At 43.7% G+C, this 15,072-nt stretch overlaps 2 protein-coding genes across 3 annotated transcripts; one reads left to right on the top strand and one right to left on the bottom strand.

The window, feature by feature from the left end:
- Nucleotides 1–533: 533 nt before the first annotated feature.
- LOC136522495 (DNA repair protein recA homolog 1, chloroplastic-like) lies at nucleotides 534–6,867 on the top strand. The gene is made up of 13 exons (XM_066516309.1): nucleotides 534–880; nucleotides 2,243–2,334; nucleotides 2,431–2,506; nucleotides 2,680–2,742; nucleotides 2,833–2,962; nucleotides 4,263–4,348; nucleotides 4,431–4,556; nucleotides 4,644–4,748; nucleotides 4,829–4,885; nucleotides 4,972–5,034; nucleotides 5,097–5,173; nucleotides 5,878–5,950; nucleotides 6,374–6,867. The coding sequence occupies exons 1-13, from the start codon at nucleotides 689–691 to the stop codon at nucleotides 6,473–6,475; spliced, it is 1,242 nt and encodes a 413-aa protein (XP_066372406.1). The 5' UTR covers nucleotides 534–688; the 3' UTR covers nucleotides 6,476–6,867.
- Nucleotides 6,868–8,591: 1,724 nt separating this feature from the next.
- On the bottom strand, nucleotides 8,592–14,592 carry LOC136522507 (vacuolar protein sorting-associated protein 2 homolog 2-like). 2 transcript variants are annotated; one of them, XM_066516320.1, is made up of 11 exons: nucleotides 14,353–14,592; nucleotides 13,925–13,969; nucleotides 13,367–13,401; nucleotides 10,361–10,411; nucleotides 10,171–10,275; nucleotides 10,007–10,078; nucleotides 9,810–9,881; nucleotides 9,252–9,332; nucleotides 9,103–9,138; nucleotides 8,947–9,011; nucleotides 8,592–8,831 (listed from the first exon to the last, which is right to left on the bottom strand). In XM_066516320.1, the coding sequence occupies exons 1-11, from the start codon at nucleotides 14,384–14,386 to the stop codon at nucleotides 8,732–8,734; spliced, it is 696 nt and encodes a 231-aa protein (XP_066372417.1). In that variant the 5' UTR covers nucleotides 14,387–14,592; the 3' UTR covers nucleotides 8,592–8,731. The 2 variants fall into 2 exon arrangements, with proteins under 2 accessions (XP_066372417.1, XP_066372424.1); XM_066516327.1 differs by lacking the exon at nucleotides 10,171–10,275.
- Nucleotides 14,593–15,072: the final 480 nt, after the last annotated feature.

Raw genomic sequence — 15,072 nt, 5'->3', positions numbered from 1 at the left:
TCAATATTGTCTTTGACTGATTGGTAGAGTTTCTAGTGATTCTGTAGAGAAACGGAACTAATTCTCACATTCAAATGGACTAAATTTGTTTCATTAGATTCTTTCATATGATATTGAACGGGTAGATAACAATATATTCTAAAAATATGGTTAAAGCTAGTTAAATTTAATTTGAAACGAAACTAAAGTGAGCTATATAATTTAAAACACATAAAGTTTCTAAACATGCTAGGCGTTCAACTCGTGTCTCATCTAGTATAAGTTATGGGCTGGTTGGTTTCTGGGCTGGTTTGGGTTGGCTGGTGTTGGTTTGTTGTGAGAGAAAAATACTGTTGACTAGCTAGTTTAGGCTGGCTAAAACCAACAAGCGAACAGAGTGATTATGCCTGGGGATTTTCAATACAAAAGAGGAATTCTGTCAAAAAAAATACAAAAGAGGAATTATTTAGGTATATTCAAACCAAAGAGGAATCGGTCACGGATTCAAGGATCACGATCGCGCAATGCTCCCATCCGACGCGAATCGCGGAATCCGACCGTCTCACGAATCTCGAGGCGAGGTGTTCGGCCACCACTATCTCACGTTCTCTTGCTTCTTCGCTCGGCTCTTCTTCTCCCTTTCCACTCACCGCGGGGACACCGCGCGCTCGCCGCCGCCTTCGAGCTCGGAGCGGAGCCACGCCTGCCAATGGCCGTCGCCACTGTTACCGCCACCCATCTCGCTCCCTCTTTTCCATCCCGTAGTCGCCGGAGACGCGCCGCGCCCCGCGCTGCCGCAGGCGGCCTAACGGCGCGCGCGCGGCGGCTGCGCTGCGAGTTCGTCGCCGGCGGTGGGAACGGGGCGCTCTCCGGAGAGGACGATCCTCGCCTCGTCGACCGCGTAAGAATATCTCCTCTTCTCTATTGCTCCCCTCGTCGGCTTGTCCTCCCTTTCTTCTTGTTTTCTGTTGGTGCCATTTCGTCGAACGAGTGAGGCGCAGTCCGCGGGAACAGCTCTGTATCGTCTTCATGCCGACGCATGAGGTCCAGAACTCAGAGTGCGGCGCGGCGATGTGGAACAGTAAGGGCACGGTGTTTGCTGCGGTGGAGTATTGTTAGTGTTCTTATCCCTTGAGTTGTCTTGTCACTGCATTGCATCTAGCACATGGTGTGCGAAGTGGCATTGCTACAGCTACAGTGAACTTCTGTTGCTACGCTTGTCAATAGGAACGAAAGGCATCACAGTGCTACGCTTTATAGCGCTGTGCTTGTATATCAAATGAAGCGCGTTTGTTGGAAAATTAATTAGCTTGACCCCTACTGCACGTGCTTCAAAGTTTGCATAAGCTGTTAGGCATTTAATCTATCCTAGTAATCTATCGGATTAGTTGGTTCTGTTGTTATGCCATTGACCAATTGAACTAACAATTTTATGAGATATGAACTTCAAAAGTTTCAAATAGATACAAACATGTAAGAACGTCCTCAGTGTGATTGGGAGAAGCATTCCGTTATACCACACGCCATTCATTTAATAAACTACTACAGAGGAATTTAATATCTCAAGTCGATGCAAGGACTTCTGTGAACTGCAGCAGTCCAGGTGAAACAAAAAGCCATGATACCTACTACCTACCTTGCATATTAATACAACGCACATCTTTGATCTTATCTGACATGTAAGAGGAAGGAGAGGTGATAGAGCACTGTGCAGATACAAAGGAGGGAGGGGTTTTGGATTTTCATTATGAGATGAGTCCCACATTGGAGTAGGAGAAGCTAAATTAAATCCGTATCAACATCGTGACCCCCATTTTTTTGGTCGAGTCTGTTTAACTGCTATGTACTCAAAAGTGGACAAAATCAATTGCTGTACTATTGCTAGTCACAGACCTACTGGAGCTGTGATGACATAATGTGAATCAAGTGAGATGATGCAACCCATAGGTTTTGATCTGATCAGGAACATTAGTAGTCTTTGTCGTAAATAAGGCAACTCTTTACCTCGATTCACTTAAGTTGAAAAGTTGACAATACTGCAGTCTATACTTGCGTTGGTGTCATTTGGTTTAATTTTGTTTTGATATTTGTTCCTGCTTTTCTTGAGCACTGCTATCTTGAATTGGAAATCTTCACCTTTTTTTTAATGGATGACTTATCTTTGTGAAATAGTATTGTACCTTTTGAACACTGATGTATTACATTGTTGGCTTGTTGCTTTGGTTTGTCATTAAGAGATATTTATTCACAATTTCATCTGCAGCAAAAAGCTCTTGATGCAGCTATGAATGACATAAACAGCTCTTTTGGAAAAGGAAGTGTTACAAGATTAGGCAGTGCTGGTGGTGCTTTTGTGTATGTTTGTAGTTTCTTGATTCCTTCACTGAAAAGTTCATTAGCAATCACATTGTTCTGTATTTCTATTATACTGATTATTACTCTCCAACCCAGTGAGACATTCCCAAGTGGTTGTCTAACACTAGATTTTGCTCTGGGTGGTGGCCTTCCAAAAGGAAGAGTAGTGGAGGTAATTTCTTATTTTATGCTTTCTGCACTAATACAGCTAGTGTAGTTCATTCTTTCTTTGATCTAAGAACATTCAAGTCAAACCATGATTTTACAAAACACTTTAGTGGTCTTACCTGTATTTTGGATTTTGATCTCCTATCTTTAAATGATTTCATTTGTAAAACCTTGCAGGTATATGGTCCTGAAAGCAGTGGAAAGACTACCCTAGCTTTGCATGCAATTGCTGAAGTACAGGTTTGTGATATTATAGTAATGACTACTTTTTATGATCTAGCATTAAACAGTTATTATGGCAATAAAAGTTGTTCAATGTCCAATGTGCAGAAGCTTGGAGGAAATGCCATGCTTGTCGATGCAGAGCATGCTTTTGATCCATCTTATTCAAAAGCTCTTGGGGTAGATATTGAAAATCTGATTGTCTGCCAGCCTGACAACGGAGAGATGGCACTAGAAAGTAATCCATTTCACACATATAGGGCTCAATGCTTCTTTACATAATATTGATCCTCCCTCTACTTTAGTATTCCTCTACAGCTTTTATCTAGTAAAGGACTCATATAGTCATATTCATCCTTTTTAGTTTTTGTCTCAATTCATATATTGTTCCACTCGGGTTTGATATTCATCCTCTAGGATCCTATATCTAAATTTAACATATGAAAATCCTGCAGAGATGGTTTGATAGCGCAATAATTTGTTTTTTTTTCTAAATAAGTCTCTTTCGATTGAGTTTTGTATAAACTTCAGATGTCTATCATGGAAGTTTACTTTGTCATTTTGAGATGGTACAGAACTGTTACTTGCAGCCTCTGCCCTAAAAAAATATTGCAATTCTAGGTTTGGACTAAGTCAAAAAAATTTAAGTTCAACTAAGTTTATAGAAAGTAGTATGAACATTTATTTTCCAAATAGGTTTATTATGAAAATATATTCCATGGTTAATCTAATGATACTTATTCGGTACCATACATATTAGTATTTTTTGTATAGATTTAGTCAAACTTGAGATTGATTGACTTAGGGAAAAGCTAGAATTGAACTCTTTTTTGGGATGGAGGGCGTAGATTTAAAAAAAAAACTACAAATTTAGTGAGTATAATCTGATATGCAAAAAAAAAAAAAAAAAAAAAAAAAAACTGGACCTGCGACGGTATGACCATCCCCAGGCATTGCATTAAGAAGAAGACCTTCTCACGCAGGCCCAGAAAACCCCCGAACCCCTGCCTCACCCTTACACAGCGGCACCGTCGCCATGTGAGAACGGGCCGGTCCTTAGATCTGTGCTTTGGCGTGGGACAGACGAGGGGATTTTTTTAACCCCAGCCTGAAATTCGCTCCCACAGGGAGTCGAACCCAGGACCTGAGGAGTGTCGCCGGGACGCTCTAACCAGTTGGACTAGAGGCCCTTTGGCGATATGCATACATATTAATATTTATTTTCTAGGCTGGGATATGTCCAGTGATCTGGACATGCTTTTGTATTTTCACAATTAATTTACCATTTTGTACTCATTTACAAACCTACTTGTAGTGTTGAAATTTAGCCAGCAATAGGTATTTCTTCTCGAATAAAATGATACCACATGCTGGATTTTGAGAAGTATAAGCCTCTACATGGCTGTGTTGTTTTATTTTGTTTGTGGGCTTGTATGTCAGTACAATTTTCTTCCTTTATTTGTTAACCTTGAATATCACTATATATTTAGATCTTTGTTTACATGAAAAATTGCTTATATATTCTTACTGTGTATCAGTTGCGGACCGCATGTGCAGATCTGGAGCAATAGATCTTATCTGTATCGATTCGGTGTCAGCACTCACTCCACGTGCAGAAATTGAAGTATGCTTCCCTCTCCCATTTTTCTTTTGCGCTAATTCTGTATGAAATGCTGCATTGGCCATGTAATTTATCTGTTTTTCAGGGTGAGATAGGGATGCAACAGATGGGTCTACAAGCTCGTCTGATGAGTCAAGCATTGAGAAAGATGTCAGGGAATGCCTCAAAGGCTGGCTGTACTCTTATGTTCTTGAATCAAATAAGATACAAGGTGTAATACTGAAACAGTTACATTGACTCCCAGCTAATTGCTTATTTTCATTTTATTAATTCATTTGATGGAATTGGTATTCAACAGATTGGAGTATTCTATGGAAATCCTGAAGTCACTAGTGGAGGGATAGCCTTGAAATTCTTTGCATCTGTCCGCCTCGAGATACGGTCCATTGGGAAGATAAAATCTGTGAGATCAATAAAGTAAATTTCATCTATCCTGAAAGTTGAGGTGGGAATGATTGTTATGCTTGTTTTTCTTTTTCTAAGCCCAAAGGAGATGAAGATGTTGGTGTGAAGGTTCGTGTCAGAGTGCAAAAGAGTAAAGTATGTCCAAATTTTGTGCAGTTCTTGCTCTGTATGATTGACACTTCTACAGTAGGCTTGATATCATTTTCCCCCTTCTTTACAAGGTATCTAGGCCCTACAAGCAAGCTGAATTTGAAATCATTTTTGGGGAGGGTGTTAGTAAATTGGTAAGTTTATAATTTTTTAGCCTTTTGTCATTGTATCATACACTAAACAAAATATTGGACAGGGGTGCGTTCTTGATTGTGCTGAGCTGATGGATGTAGTTGCAAAGAAGGGTTCATGGTACAGCTACAAAGATATAAGGTATGCCGGGAGCTTTAGAAGAGTTTAATCTTCGGTGAATAATTGAGATTTAAAAATATATTTCTTATGGGCGCTATCTTTACATGTTATTTGGTTTTGAAAGCAATATTACTTTGACAAATCTTTCTTAGTTTCATTTCATGTGTTTTTTCACATATTTGGGTTAATTATACGAGTCCCTTGGAAAGGCCTCAATATGGGTCCTTGTCTTTTAAATACTGTTCTGTTTTTTTGTGCTTAATAATAAGATAACTCTAAGATCTGAGCCTTCTTGATATGTAGTTTTCCAATTAAAGGAAATCAAGTTTAAAAATTAAATGCATATGTGAGTTTTTTTTTCATCCTTTGCAGGACAAAAGTAGTGACCTTCTGTTGTCAATCTGTCCTGATAATTAGATGAAGAGCTTCTAGTTCATCATTAACAGTCGTTCTGATCATACTATATCAGAATCAAATCCAAATATTTAGAAATTGATACCATTATTTAAACAACAAATTATTATATTACTTCGATTCAAACTGGGGAGTAACTTTGTCCTTGTCAGTATCATTCTGCTTTACTTTTTGCCCTCCTTGGTTAGGTACTTAGGTTGGTAGGAGATCGGTGTTACAGTGCAATTATCTTCATGTTTTGGTCAAAAGATTATCTCCATGTATTGACGTACCCTTGATATGTGCCTTTTTTTGCTTGAACAATTGCTCAGATTGGGCCAAGGCAGAGAAAAGGCACTGCAGTATCTCCGAGAGAGCCCAACCATCTGCGATGAGATAGAAAAGGTTTGCTGGATTCTGCCTGGGCTTTCTGCACGAACCTGCTACAGTTGACAAGATTCGAATCCATTTTTCGCTGCTTTAAAGCTTCAAACTAAAGGCTTACATGTATATGTTTTTTATGTGATCTGATGAAACAATCTCTTTCAAGCACATATTTGTCTTTTACCGGCTTGTCATGAAAATATGTTATAAATTGATGTCATGATCTGTTATGTGCCAAGCATGCCATAGATTTTTATCAGGACTTCTTGGATTCAACACTAGAGCCATGCTCACTTGTTTCCTTGATATAAATATAATTACATATATGAAACATTATTTATAGAGATCAATCATCTGATGAACCGTTGGTTTTCTTTCTATACTTGTGGGCACTAGTGTCTTTCTACATATCCTGTTCCTTAGATATGCTTGATGAACATGCAGGTGGTTCGCGCTATGATACCAGAAGGATCCAGACATATGAGCTTGCTAGCTTTCGGGCAGTCATCATCAACTGAAGATGAACAGGTGTATGATGAGCAATAATGGCACACGAGGTTCCAAAGATGAACACTTGTGAAGCCGTCAAGCACCACAATTCTGGGCTTGTCTTAGAGAGAACAGGAAAGATCAGAGGTAATCAACCAATATGCAGTCGTGTGGGCGCTGTTGGAGGGGAGTTTGACTGGTGTGTTGTAGGCGTGCCACCACTGAGAATGATTTACGCCCTGTTCGCTTGGGCTTGTTTGGCTTATAAGCCGTACCTTTTCAGCCAACGAACAGTATTTTTCTCTCACACCAAATCAGCCAACGGTACTTTCAGTCATGGATTATCAGCTAAACAAGCCCAAACGAACAGGGCGTTAATTTGCGTGGGTATTTAGTGTAATAACCAAGGAACTGATATTTCCAGTTAATGAAGCTAAGCTTTATCTGCACATCTGTCAACTGTTCAACAATTTCGGGGCGAGTTGTGAAATTTAAGTTTGGTGTTAGCCTGACTTGATAATGGTACTGTGAGATCTGTGGAGGGCAGATTTGTAATATTACAATGAGCTGTAAATTCCTCTCCAACAAAGGAAAATATCAGGTACAAATGCTTGCCTTATCAACCTTTTTTTTAAAAGCCGTCGACGAGCATGCGGGGCACCTGCTCCATGCTAATCCCAAGTTTAAACGAGTGGAGTTTGTAAGGCCGTTAGCCCGTTATCTACCAGCAGACTGGGCCCGCAGGTAACCTGGGTCGTCGAACTTTCTGTTGGGTGTGCTGCTGATGTGCATGCATGATGCATGAATGGATCTCCAACTGCCAGTTTTTAGCATCGGCGTGGCTAGCGCCCAGACGTTCAGACGGACATGTGTCTAGACGCCCGTGCAGTCCGCCATCACCCCACCCTCGTTCGGCTTCTTCCCACTCCGCACACTCCGCCCTTGTATTTGAGGTCGTCGGTTATTCTCCAGGCTCTCTCTCTCTCTCTCTCTCTCTCTCCCCGCATGTCGGCACTCGAGAGCCGGGACCCGACGCGTCTCTGACCGGAGCACCCATCCGCCTGCCCCCATCGCCCCCGTCTACAGCCTACCCTGGCACGCCGCGCGCACCGTCCGCCTCCGGCTCGCCCTCGGCCAAAACACTTACAACATAAAAAAACATTTGAATGCAACAAACGTCTGAAAACAGATGAAACATTTGGAAAATGCACTTGCAACATGTGTGTGGAACACATGAAACATCCAAAATATAGCACTTGCAACATGAAACCACTTGCTGCGACATAAGACTGAAACAACCAAAACATTTTGGAACATATTATTGCAACATGTGTGAAACATATGCAACATCCAAATAAAAAACGATTGCATCATACGTTTAGAAATAGATGAAACATTTTGAACAAACGCTTGCAACTTGCATCTGCAACATTTGCAACATATGCAGCATGTGCAACATCCGTGATCTACTTTTGTAACATTAAAATGGAACAATTGCAGCATACACCTAAAATGTCGTACATATGCAACATAGGGGAGGGAAAGGCCGGGGCCGGTCGATTCCAGCCGCTGGGGTCGGAGCGGACAACGAGCGGCGGCGCACGGACACCACCGCCACCAGCACTAGGCTTGGCTCGGCCGGGCGGGCGCACCGGCGCCACCAGCACTAGTCTTGGCTCGGCCCCCCGGGGGGCGGGGGGGGGGGGCAACGAGTGGAGTGAGCACCACCAGCACCAACGCGCGTGACGAGAGGGGCCAGCGAGCGGCGCTGGATGGGGCACGCGATAGCAGTGAGGCAGAATAGCATCCGCGTTCGGGACGGGTCAGACAGAGTGGCAGCCGCAAGACGCTGTGGTAGAGATGATGGAGCGGAAGGGATAAAAAGGTTCTTTTTTTTTTTTTTTAAGAACGGTCTAGGGCGAGTGCGAGTGGAGAGCGATCGTTGGACTATATCATGGCCCACCAACGGCACCGTCCGCCCGGACGGACGCCTATACCCAGCAATACCGTTTTAGCATTACGAGCGCGTTTGAATGAGAGCTGGCCAGAGCTGCTTGGGCCAACCCAAAGGGTGGGCTCGGCCAGCTATGGCGGCCTGTGACGCAATTGCGGACCTTCGTATGATTCCGCCCTGGCTTTTGCGATTAGGTTGACTGTGGAGTTATACTTCTCAAAATAAATAAAACATTAGGTAGGTTATTAAACCGTATCATGTGCAGTTCGCTGTTTCGTTACACATATAAACAACTTTACATATATAGATGAATAACTACTAGTACATTACAAACAAGTTCTTTCTTTAGCGGCTCAGACTCAGATACGGCGCAGAGATGCCAGTCGCCTCTCCAGATCGTCAACTTCAGCAGAGGATTCGGGTGGTGCCGCCACGTTCCTTGCAGGAGCCGCAGTATTACTGCAGAAACCACAATTTGCTCAGATAGCAAAGGCAACATGCAGAGACAGTGCGCCAGACCTAAATTTAAATGGCATGGTGTTGTCAGTTGAAATTTGAAAAATCATTTGCATACCGAGCGTGGCTGTTATCGACTTTCTTGTTAGTTGCTCCGATGCGCCCTTTAGGAGCCGAAGAAAGCTACATTTGCCGAAAGCAAACGGTAAGTCAGAATTAAGATTCATTCAAAAAAAAAACTGCACAACAGACAACTGCCATGTTGAAAGCATACCTGAGAAGCCACATCGACACCAATCTCGTCAAGGACCTGCATACCCGACATAGCCAGTTAACCAGTTTACCATGGATGAATTTTTCGTGATCTGGTAGAAATCAAAGCAGAATTCTTTACAAGGTGGTATTCTGAGAACTTTGGGTTACCTGGTTTGTAAGCTCTTCTGTTTCCTCCTCCGCCTCATCTTTGTCAAGTGTTTCATCAATGGCATCTGACATCATCTCAAGCTGCATGGAAACGGCCATTCCAATGTGAGACAGCTTAGAAGCCTACAACAACATTCTTTTGATACAACAGTCCTAGACTGATATTGAACTCTGATCCCTCAGAAAAGATTAACAACTTGCTATCACATTTCATAGTTTAGCACACTAGCAAGCTGCAAATATTGTAAATTACATGAAGAAGACTATTTTTAGGATGCTAAGAGGTTCTGCAAGCTTGTGGATGGTAACTGTTCTACGTCAGGGATACAATCTTCAAAAATTGAAATGTGTGAGACATCAGTCAAGACTCAGGATCGAAACCCAATACACAGTGTTCGACTTCAATACGTCTTATAATGCATTTACAGTGCTCTAATTGATTCATTTCTACAGCAACTAAGCTAGTAACTAAGTGGGCAATGCATGAATTATACGAAAAGTACCAGCTTCGAACTTTGAAGTAAAATAAACAAGCCAGCACAGTGTCAATGTTATTACCGTCATGTCCAACTGTGTTGATTGTTTCTGGAATTCTTTCATGACCTTTATCTGTTTCGCCGGTTCCATTTGCTGAAATGTGCAGTGAAATATAGAAGACAGTTAGAAGATAGTCCAAAAAGTGTTCACAAGCAAAAATTTCTTAAGAGGATGTGTTGATACCGAATAACAGCTAAAATGGTTGTCTTCCATCTTACCTTATTCATTGCTGCCATAGCTTTGCTTGCACCTTTCATTCCAGCAGAGATTGAAGTGCCGGCATACATTGCCTGAATAAAGAATGGATGCATTAATCACAAGTTAGTCTATTCCACGATCAGAACAAAAATCCGAAAAAAATCAAACAGGAAGGTGGCCATGCCTGTGTGTGAGTAGCTACTCCACGAATCTGTGCCCGTGTGCCTTGCAAATTGAGGATTTGTTGCCTCAGCCTGACAAGTTGCCGAGCTAATATTTTGGTTGCGGCCTTGAGAAATACAGATCATCTATCAGAACATAGGACGAAGAGAATTCGGGACTACGGATCTCCCTCAACTTCCTAATAAACTCACCTCATTTCCAGTCTTGGCAGTCTTCTTTATCTCTGCGACCAGCTTTTTCTCCTGCATAATTACAACTATGAAATTACCAAAATACAGTTTGCACATAGATAGGTCGCATGGCCACCTGCCGGGCCCATAAGCTGCCATGCCACGCTGTGGCCTCTAGTTCTAGTAAGGGAAGTCATAGAAGTGAATTAACAATAGACAAATATCAAAGGCAGCTCCATGTACCCTCTAAACATATAAACAAATTTGCTAGAGTAGAGGAAGTTAACAAATAAACTAATAACAGTTGCCCAAGACAGCTACATGTATCACACTCCTCTAGACCAGAGAGATTTGTTTTGCACTCACACCTCACGCCACATGAGGAGGCTAGCTAGAGGCACAATGCTTCTAGATTGTGGCTAGAGCTTGGTAACCATTGTATTATTTCAGGGGTTAATTCGAATGCTGCCATTGTAACTCTTCGAGTTTAGAAATATACCATTGCAATTCGTGATATTGTAAATATGCCATTGTAATTCCCGTGAAATGTGATTCATGCCATTAAGTACGTTTGCAACGACCTGTGGCCCACCTTGCAGGCGTACGTATACGGAAACATTTTTCGTATGGCCGTATTGCCCTTGCCTCATCCGACTTACATGAGGAGTCAAGGTCGCTCGCGGCTCGCTTTGCTTTCTTTCTCGGTCTTTCTCTCGTCTCTTCTCTTCCCGTCCCCGAACCCTAACCCAGCAACCAGAGTCGGCGGCGGCGCAGGCGAGTCGGCTCGACGGCGGCGGCGGCGCAGGCTGTGCAGGCTCGACGGAGGCTGTGCAACCTGTGCAAGCGGCGATTCGTGCCTGGAGCAGGTGGTGGTGGTGAAGGAGATTTGATTCCCCAAGTCTGCACATCGATTTGAGCAAGATGATAGACTTCCCCGCGACCGGCGAGCCGTGTGGGAGCAGTTCGTCGGCCATGGCTGGCAACAAGGCCAGGTAATCTCTTAACTCTTGCAAAATCTTCCCTCGGTATGACTAGAGTAGTTGGGGATCAGGGGCGGATCTACCAATCTCTGTATTTGCAAGTACATGAACATACGAAGAAGACGAGGGCCGTGCGAGGTACCGCTGCTGGGCTATTGGGCAGCATCTACGCTTTGCGAGATGAGAGAGGCAGCTAGTAGCTGATGTTTTAAGGTAGCGCGCTAGCTAGTTTATGGAATCTCCGGGGCTGGTCGCTGTAGTGGCACTCTTCGTCATCGTGGCGGCGGCCGCGGCCGCCTCCGCCGCCGACGATGCTCAGCTGCTGGAGCAGTTCAAGGAGGCCGTGCCGAGCCAGGCCGTCGCGGGCCTCAGCGGGTGGAGCACTAGCGACGACGCCTGCAAGTTCCCAGGCGCCGGCTGCAGGGCCGGTCGGCTCACGTCGCTGTCCCTTAAAAATGTTAGTTGTAGACTTGAAGAGATATTGTGTTTATAATCTTTCTGCAATAAACATCTTTTATGACTCATTGCTTTTTGTTTGACATGATTTTTATAAACATCTTTGATTTACCAAAGAAAGCTTTCAAGATATTTTGCTAAAAAAAGCTTTCAAGATATTTCAGCATAAGCTATTTACCTGTATAGGTTGTCAGTGTTGTGGCTCATGCATATATGATGCCATTGTCAGGGAAGTTCCTAGCGACGGAAGCTTCTAGAGCCTGCTGGTACTTTCTAGCTAGCAGTACCCTTCCCCCATGGCCAGCACCCAGCGTCTCAAGGATGTTCTGCACATCTACCTTGACCCCATCGATCCCAGCAGATGCAAGATACGAGTGGAGTTCATTGTAGAAACTGAATACTTTCTCAGGGTTCACAAGGCTTGCAAATTTGCTGAGGTTGACTCCGATGGAGAAATTGGGGGCAGATCACAGAACAAGAGGTTAGTGACTCATTCTCAAAGCATTTCTTGTGCATTCTGTACTGAACCTAGTGCTAACCACTATACTATGCAGGAAACGGCAACAAGATGATGACACTGCTGGGCCGTCAGAGGTGAAGAAGGCAGCACAAAAGAAGAAAAAGAGTCCCAAAAGGAAGAAGACGCCCAAGAAGAAGAAGACTCCAGTGAAGAAAAAGCAACAGAAGGCTACCGCCGCACCACAGCCTAGAGTTGTCACGAGCTTGTCACAGTTCCTTAATACCCAACTCACTGCTCAAGTCACTGATTCCTGAATCTTAATATCGAGTGCTTTTGATGGTTGCTGTGTGTAATCAGGTTGTGATTGTGAACCTGTAATCAGGTCGTGCTTTTGAACTAGAAATCAGGTCGTGCTTTTGAATTTTATTAATCAGGCCGTGCTTTGTTCAGTTAAAGTCCTGTGAACTTGTATCCATTTAAAGTCATGTGAACTTTGTATTCAGTTAAAGTCTTGTGAACTTGTAGTCAGTTAAAGTCCAGGCACTAGTCTGTGAACTTGTTATCAACTTATCTGTGACCTTTTATTGCATATGCTTTGTTCAGTGTGTTCAACTTGTTATCAAATTATCAGAAGTTTTCAACTTGTTATCAAGTTATCTGTGACCTTTTTATGGCATATGCTTTGTTCAGACGGGTCAGCTGGGCAATCCAATGCAACATACAGGTCAGCTGGACAGCTGGGCACGGTACCGCCCAAGGAGCGGATGCTGCAGGCAATGTGACGTGCGGCGGAGGTGCTGCGGCGACTGGACAGGGGCAATACGGGCCATACTAAACATGTTGCCGTATACGAACGCCTGAAAGCCTACTTAATGGCATGAATCACGTTTCACGGGAATTACAATGGCATATTTACAATATCACGAATTGCAATGGTATATTTCTAAACTCGAAGAGTTACAATGGCAGCGTTCGAATTAACCCTTATTTCAAACCACAAATACCAGCAAGAACACAGGATACTGTAGTAAAAACTGCATCTTGAAATAACAGAGAATGGTGGATTTAATACAACCACTTCATGCCTCCACTCAAATTCTAGTTAAATGTTTCAGACAGCATACTGCATACCTCCATTTGCAGGGAACCAATCTCTCGCTCAACTCCTAAAATATATAAAATAGAGAGTTGATATCAGAAAATTAGCACACGGTTGCAAATTATGTAACCTCATTTGAAACTGAAGGGCTGCTGTAATCTAATTTCTGAACTTTATAACAAGAGAAACTATCAAATGCCCACTGATTTACCAAATGTATGATATTTTGCTGATCTGATTCAATATAACAAAGATCCAGTAGCAAGTGTGGTAGCAATTGCTGGATTTTTTAGCATCACCACAGAGCAATATGAAATAGAGGCTAAAAGGGCTGCTACATATGCTCCATTCTTTAAATTGAAGAGCTACTGTAAGTTGATATGCCAAATCTGTAACAATTGAAGTTATGGAATATCCACCTATATCCCAGATTCATGAACATGTGCTAGTCTGATTCGATATAACACAGCTCGACTAGCAAATGTGTCAGCAATTCCTGAAATGCCTGGGTAGCAATGCGAACTAATATGCTGCTACCAGTAAATCATCAGCAGTGGAAAAAAACTGATCAGCAGTGCTCAGTTGCTCACCCCGCGTGGCGACCGCCATTTCACGTTTGCTGGTCCTGAGAGCCTCTGCAAGTGGCAAACAAACAGCAATTCATCAGCAGTGGGTTCAGCACACCAAGCTTGTGATCCGCATTTGCCCCCAACGAATCCGCGGAGAACCCGCAACGCGTAACGGAAGGCTTGACTCCTCCCCTTCTCCCACAAAAACGCACACAAGTTGCCCTAAAACCCTAACCCCAACCAGGCAGGGCTCCCTCCCTCCCGGTCCGCGGATGCAGAAATCCATGGAGAACCTCGCCTCCGGAGTCCGGGCGGCGGAAACGGCACTTCCACACCCCGTATAATCGGAAGCTAAGCAGCAGTGAGCACCAAAGAGAACGGCGGCGAAAATTCCCCAAATTTCTCGCGGATCCCCGAACGCCGGCGACAAAGGAAATCCGTAACCGCACCTTTGGGATCGACCTTCTTCTTGAAGATGTTCATGGCTGCCGGATCGCTCGGGACACGAACCGCTCGCGAACGGGGAGGTGGAGGAGTAGACCGCCCTCAGTGTGCTGATTCCCCGCCGCAGATTTGGTCGCAGGAGAACGCGGGGGTGCGGCGCGTGCTGTGTTCGTGCGTGCGTGTGAGAGGGGAGAGTGGGGAAGGACGGCGCCGCGCGAGCCGAGCCCAACGGGTAGTGTCTCAGTGAGCCGCCGACCCAAACCAGCTTTTAGGTCACTCCAGGCTTTAGTAGCCGTTGCGGGCGGAAAAACAACGCGCGACGCTACCCGCACCTGGACCCGTTCACGCTTCAGACATGGAGCGTGGGGTCCACGGAGGAGTGGGACCCAACTGTCTGTGGGGGATTAGAAGAGTGTGCGGGGAGGGAGAGACCCGTCCGGCATCGCCTTGGGATTGGACGAACTGCCCACCACTTCTCCCTGTTTTTCTTTTGTCTTTGTTGGAATAGTTTATTTATTTATTTATACAGTTGATTTCCTGTCTTTTTAGTTTTTGTGGCCATTGGTATTGGTATGCAGGGGATTATTTCGTTGATCATGCCACCAATTTATATTTCCTTATTCTCTAAATACAAACATGGAATTAGTAAATTTCTTAGTTTTTTATGTCTGTTTTCAAAATGCATATCCTTTCTTATTATTGACTAATGAGGAGCGAGGGGGACA

This window comes from Miscanthus floridulus, chromosome 2, assembly GCF_019320115.1.
Source record: "Miscanthus floridulus cultivar M001 chromosome 2, ASM1932011v1, whole genome shotgun sequence".
In the NCBI taxonomy this organism is placed as follows: Eukaryota; Viridiplantae; Streptophyta; class Magnoliopsida; order Poales; family Poaceae; genus Miscanthus; species Miscanthus floridulus.
This window is presented reverse-complemented; position numbering and strand designations above follow the sequence as displayed.